Source organism: Pistacia vera, unplaced genomic scaffold (assembly GCF_008641045.1).
Source record: "Pistacia vera cultivar Batoury unplaced genomic scaffold, PisVer_v2 Contig104, whole genome shotgun sequence".
Taxonomy (NCBI): Eukaryota; Viridiplantae; Streptophyta; class Magnoliopsida; order Sapindales; family Anacardiaceae; genus Pistacia; species Pistacia vera.
Window position 1 is genome coordinate 2,455,815 of NW_022195071.1, and position 7,051 is coordinate 2,462,865.

Here is a 7,051-nt window from a genome sequence, read left to right on the forward strand (position 1 = left end):
ATGAGAGGGAAGACCTCTATTTATAGTGGAAGAGTTCAAGGTAATGATTACAAAATCTGCAAGTGGGTAGGTGTCGTGCAAATCCTTCTTTGCGTCCCATTGGTTATCTGCCCGAGGGATTTCCTCGACCTGTGCAGTGTTTGGATAGGTGGGCAATTTCCAACCGCTTGCTAGCCTGGCACTCATCTACTGTGCCGACAAGAGGCATGCCACTTACACCATTGCGCGATGTTACTCCACCTGGATGGCACAGAACCTTCATGAGCTCTGCATATAAATTCAATATCTAACGTCACAGGCGTCAAGGTAATGGTATTCCTCCGACGCAGGAAATTTGCGTCGAGGAATTACAATAAATATCCATACGCTGATGTCATGTATGACGTCGAGAGTTTGGACAGATAAAATCTGGCGCTACTAGCGCCGGAAAGCCTGTCTCCACTGGGGCTGACGCCGGACTGCATCGGTGTAGTAAATGTTACAGTTTTTAAGATTTGATATAGATTATTTGGATTATTTCCAGTTATACAGCCGCTTGCCACCGTCTGGAAACACCGAAGTTGACTATGCTGCACAGATTGCAAATTGGCTATCCTCAAGGCTCGAATCAGTTCGTCCGGAGAATATTAAACCCAACCTAAACAATCTTGTTCTTTCAGGCCACATTTGAGGAGGACAAACAGCATTTGCTCTCGCACTCGGATACGCCAAAACTCCCCCTCAATTTTCAGTAATAATCGGCATTGACCCCGTCGCCGGGATATCAAAATGCACTTCACTCAATTCACCTCTCCTCTCCTATGACTCGTTCAACTTCTTGTCTTCCTCGATGCCCGTCACCGTGATCAGAACCAGACTGGGTGGCATAACAAAGTGTGTGGGGCTGCCCTGCTCATTGGAAGGAGCCAACCACGTGGAGTTTTATAACAGATGTAAATCTACTTGAGCTCATTTTGTTGCTACAGATTACGGCCACATGGACATGTTAGATGATTGTCCGGCGGATTTTGGTTCCTGGGTAATGTCAAAGCATTTGTGCACAAACGGAAAGTGTTCAAGGGATCCAATGAGGAGATGTGTTGGTGGAATTATGGTGGCGTTCTTGAAGAAATTTGTTGATTTGGACAGTAGTGATGATGAATTTACTAAGATTGTGAAAAATCACTATGTGGCTCCTATAAGGCTTGATCCAATGAAGTTTAACGGATAAAATCTTGCATGTCCGAGTTCATTGATCCATCTATTATACAACATATGTACTATTCGAGAGTTTACCGTTGGTTGTATGTTGACGTCATTTAATAACAACCAACCAGATTACTCTTTCCACCAATTGATATATTATTTTTCAACAATGCTAGATCCAATATGTTCTCTCGCAACTTTCGACATGATAACTCGTTATTGGTTAGCTCGTAAATGGGTAATCAGGACCCATACAAGTAGGTGAGACCTATTTTGTGAATTGACCAATGACGAACTGCCACATCGGAGGTTGTGAGATTGGGTTGTGGACCTAACATTACTCTAATTATTATCATTAAAGTTTTAGAGTAATGTTAGGTCCACAACCCTCGACGTGGCATTTCGTAATTCTTCAACTCGCAAAATGGGTTATGCTTGTCCATTGCAAGTTAATCAATGATGAGCTGTCACGTCGATGATTGTGAGAGAAGATTGTGGACATATCATTATTGAAAATTTTAAATTAATAACTACCAACCACATTCATGATAAAGATATATAAGAGAAAAGACAAAAATAGAGTTACATTTTGATAATAATTTTCAACTTTTCCTATATATGGTTGCTGAGGTTGGAATCGGCCTTTAGTGGAAGCTATTGGCTCGATTATGGGTTTTATAAGGGTAAAACGGTTATTTTCAAATTTAACATAATTTCATTAAAATATTTTGCTAAATTTTAATATTTTATTTTTTATTTTTCTTACAAGTATTGAGATGGGTAATTTCTCTTATGATAAAGTTAGGAGTAAACACTTAAAAGATAATCTCCACCACAGACACAGTTACAAAGAGTGTGGTGTCGGTTAAATGAATCAAACAGAAAAATATATATGATGTTATCTGCCAGCTTGAAACTTGGAAAGATGGATAATGTTACCTTTTTTTTTTTTTTTTTTTTTTAGTATTAAAAACAAAGAGCAATAGGTTTTTTTGGGTGGGACAAAGGTGAAGAGGAGATTATTAAAGCTTACATATATGTATGTTAAATTTGAACGATAGTTGATAAAGTGTAGTTCATTGTAGGAAAGAAAAAATATACCTTTTTGACTCCTTAGTCCTTACTAGGCTTCTCTGTAATAATAAAGATATTGTAATTTAGGTCCTTACTAGGCTTCTCTGTAATAATAAAGATATTGTAATTTAGTTTCTGTATTTTTTAATAAGGAAATAAAAGGATTAGTTCATTCGAGAATTTGATTAACCATTAAAGATTGAAAAGCTTACATTATATATGCATGCATGATTCACATTATGGAACATAACTAGCTTCAAGCTCAAGTTAATTTACTGGGTCCAATACCAAAAATCTTGGCCACTAATCACTTTATATTATGCTTTCTTCTTCTTCTTCTATTTTTTTTTTTTTTTTTTTTTTGGGTAATCGAAGTGTTCGGGCTACGCTTGCGTGCACCTCAATTCATCTCTTGGGGTCAATTGAACACCCTACAAGCCTAAAGGTCCAGATAAGCCGAAAAGGGTTCATAGAATATCCTACAAGTCTAAAGAACCAAGTAAGCTGAAATGTTATTTATATTATCCTTTTTTTTTTTTTTTTTTTTTTTTTTTGGTAACTAGGGTGTCCCGCTAACTTGTATACCCCTTAACTAATTTCGTAGAGTCTATTGAACATCCTACAAATCCAAAAGAATAGACAAGCACAATGTTATTATCGTAGGTGGCTTCAAGATTTAACCTAGGAACTCAAGAAATAGAGCAAATCTCCTTAACCGCTAGACGAATCCCTTCGATTATATTATCCTTTATTTTAATATATTATTCAGTCACAAATTTTTAAATATACCAAAAATCTTCTTTTTTATCTTTATCTTTATTTTTTTCTCTCTTTTTTTTAATATATTTTTTTTTTTTCCAATTGTACAGTCACTAAGATTGTAGAATAAAATGATACTTACTAGTACTTGGTGGCTGCTACTTCAAATCAATATTGTAATTCTTCTTCTTCTTCTTCTTCTTCTTCTTCGTCTTCGTAGCTCTTTAATTTAAAGTCTAGCAAGAGCAGTAACGGGTTCACCAATGCCGAAAAATGATATATTAAGAAAAAATTGTTCAGATTTGCCATGAAAAGTAACTGGGATGACGTTATTGACATATACCAGAGGGATCCAAGTTTTCACATGGAGAAGATCACCAAGTCAGGGCAGACAGCATTACACATCGCTGTTTCTGATGTCCAAGAACAAAAGGTTGCAAAGCTTGTGGATATTATCATTAAACACCCAACCAAAACGGATGAATCAACAATAGCTGATCATCATAAGACTGCAGCTTCAAAAATAGACAAGGCTGAAGCAAGATTTCCAGCATTGGCAGTTGAAGATGACAGAGGGAACACCCCTCTTCATATTGCAGCTTCGCTGGGGAGTGCAAAGATGTGCGAATGCATAGCTTGGGCGAACAAGGACTCATCATTAGAGTTGATTGGTGCTCGTAACCATGACGGTGAGACTCCTTTCTTCTTGGCTGCTCTTCATGGTCACAAAGACGCCTTCCTTCGACTCCATTCTATTATTATTTCTAATCCAAATAGCTCAGGCTATGAGTACTGCAGAAAAAACGACGGCGATACTATTCTTCACTCTGCCATCTCTGGAGACTACTTCGGTATGTACAGACCTATATATATATATATATATATATATATATATGAACAGAATAATTCTACCATGCAAATATTACTTATTCAACCTGATTTTATTTTATTATTGCTTTGATATGTAGATTTGGCATTTCAAATTATTCATCTGTATAAACGCTTGGCAAACTATGTCAACGAACAAGGATTGACCCCTCTTCATATCCTACTGTTGATGCGTGATTTTGACACCAACCAAATACACGTGTGAAATGCTGAGCTGGCCCAGAAGACATGCGGGTGAAAGAATGAGTAAAAACAATAGGGAACAGCGTTTAAAGTGGTTCGGATGCTAAGGAAGCAAATCATACGTCCACTGATTTTGTATTAATAGTAAAGGTCAGGTCGTGTTCAGCAGACTGACTTACAAATGATTATACAAGAGAGAGATTGCTATTTTTCTTTTGAGAGATTAGCTAATCCTTTAAATGAGAGAGGAGCTCTCAATTTATAGTGGGATGAATTAAGGTTATCATTACTAAATCTGTGAATTGGTGGGATTATCCGTGCAAATCATTCTTTATGTCCCATTGCCCACTTTCTAGAGTGATTTATGCGATTTGGTGCAGGGATTGGACACGTGGAATCATTATAGCTCTTGACTGGTCTGACGCGCACCCACTGCCCTAACAGAAGCATGTCACCCCTGTCATTGTATGACGTGGCTGCCTCAACTGAGTGGCTGCGGGCCTAACTAAGCTCTGACTTTTTATGCTGACTGGGTCTTGCGTCAGCTCTACTTTTTCAGGCATTCCCCTAGTTTTTAAGGTTCGAGGATCAAACCTTGAAAACTATAATTCATGCTGTGACAAGATGCCTTCGAGGAAACTTTGGTGATTCCGACCTGTATGAAAAGAGGTCGAGACAGCGCTTGTGCGTGTGCGTGTGCGACCCAATAGTCTTTGCTTAAAGATGAACGACCTGATCTTAGACCGTACCAGTGCTTTGATTTCGATTTTCCGAAGTTCACGACCTGATTATACTTGGAATTCTCTTCTGGACAAGGGATTGGGTTGTTTCAGAACTAAATACTCATCGAGAGTCATGTCGCTTCGCGACCAATAGGGTAGAATAGAAGAGTCACGTTGCTTCGTGACTGACTAGACGAAGAGTGTTCTACGTAACGATCTCTTCAGACGTTACCTGTTGCATTTTCGTAACGGATACATTTAATGAAACGCCTTCTGCTCTGACAGACGTGTCCTGTGCACAATTAATGCCAGCCATGCGCATTAAATGCGTGACATGCTAAAACGTTATACTCCATTAGAGCATTAAATGCAGATTGGGGCACATTTAATGCGGCAGGAGAATCGTGCCGTGGTTTGGGTTTTTCAATGGAGAAGGATGACGATTTGGTTTTCTTGGAGCATGACGGTCACCCGTTCCTATGGATGCGCGACACGTGGTCGCGATCAACAAGAGGAACATTTTTTCGCCCAAACGTTGCTTGATTTCAGGAAAACCAAGTGCCAATTCTTTTGCTATAAAACCCAGGTTCGTTTCAGGCAATGTTAACACACTCATCTTTTCAGAGAGAGCAAGAGACTTTTGCAAACTTGGATTCTTTGCCTTCCAAGCCAGCGCGTACCTGATATTCGAAGCAGAAGGATCCATCTTCACACTCCAAGAGGTAAGAATCGTTTTCTGTTTTTATTTCTCACTCCCAGTAGTTGATAAATGATTGCTTCTTTGGTAGTTGATCGGAGATGAAATGTTCTTACTAGGTTCGAGCCATGAATGGCGGCTCGAATCATTCTGTTAGGGTTTTTCTGGGATTTAGGAGGGGAAGTGTTTGCTTTCTTCCAAGTCATCGTACGAAATGGTGTACGAGGGCTAAAAAGATTCCCTGCTTGTCACTTTTGCAAACTGCAGTAGAATGGACCCCTCAACAATCAGATCCGAGGAAAGGACCAGTTCGTCCACGCAAGATTTTCCTGTGAGTCCCACCCAAGAGATCTTCTCGATACTTACTGAGGATGAGCTCGATAGGGTGATAGACCAATATGGTATCCGCGAGGATGTTTTTCGTGATAAGACGCTCACAGCTCGGCATCCGCCACGTGGGTTGGCCGCGATCTCCAAGGAAATCTTCAAGGGTGGGGGGTTGATCCCTTTCTACCCTTTTGTCAGATTGGTCCTGGATCATTTCAGGATCGCACCGATGCAACTCATGCCGAACTCGTACATAATTGCGGTTGCCATATACATCACGTGTCTCGAGAACTGGTTGGGCGAGCTAACCACAGTAGAACTCGGTTTCTCGTACATCCTAAAAAAGAGCAAGGACAAGGACTCCTACTACTTGTCCAGGCGACCTACTATCGCAGCAGGAATACACAGTTACCCTAGCAACGCAGGGGTTTATGAGATGAAGTTTTTCTTTTTTCGTTACGACGACCTCTGCCGCTTCCAGGACCCAAGTAGGTTCTTTTCCCTTAACGAGCTCATTGACTTTGTTTTTCTTACTAACGAACTATTTATTTTTCTGACAGTTAACAAAACGACTAGTTTGGAGCTGCTCGCGGATCCAGACAGAATCGTAGCCTTCTATTTCTTGTCCGAAGCGAGTCACGATGCAAAGCTGCTCATGACAACCGCGAATCTGCGGAGGTACGGCTTCTTCAACGTAGACGCGACCTTAGAGCCTCCATCGAGTAAGTTACGTTAACTAGATCCTTTTTTATTGCACAATGAACTATTTTTTTTTTTTTTTTTTTACTAACAACGTTCATATGCAGCAACCATGCCTCCGAAGATGCCAGGGTCGCCACGACGAAAGAAGTTTTCTTTCCCTCGAGCGAGGATCGCTAGGATGACCGAAGCTGCTCCTAGTGGCTCCCCAGTCGAAAGGGCAACATCGGGGTCTGCACGTCCTACTGAGGCTCCCTAGCCTTGGGCGGGCGCCTCGATCCAACCTACGGGCGCTTCCTAGCCCTCGATTGCTCGTCCAAAGCAAAAGACAACAGCTCAACGACCCAGGAAGAGGCGACAAATTCGGGTCGAAGAGTCAGAGTGCGAACCGGAGGATCTAGGCGTTCAGCCTGGGAGGTCGCAGCCAAGCATTCCCACTGCTTTGGGAGCATCCCGAGCAGGGCAAAGCAAGGTCGCAGGCACTGAAAAGAGGTCGGGTAAGGAGCCGATGGGCGAC

General features: G+C 40.9%; 1 protein-coding gene across 1 annotated transcript; it reads left to right on the top strand.

Moving 5' to 3' along the window:
- Positions 1–3,311: 3,311 nt before the first annotated feature.
- Positions 3,312–6,793, top strand: LOC116125335. The gene is made up of 5 exons (XM_031411073.1): positions 3,312–3,707; positions 3,801–3,869; positions 3,987–4,079; positions 6,396–6,557; positions 6,642–6,793. The coding sequence occupies exons 1-5, from the start codon at positions 3,326–3,328 to the stop codon at positions 6,791–6,793; spliced, it is 858 nt and encodes a 285-aa protein (XP_031266933.1). The 5' UTR covers positions 3,312–3,325.
- Positions 6,794–7,051: the final 258 nt, after the last annotated feature.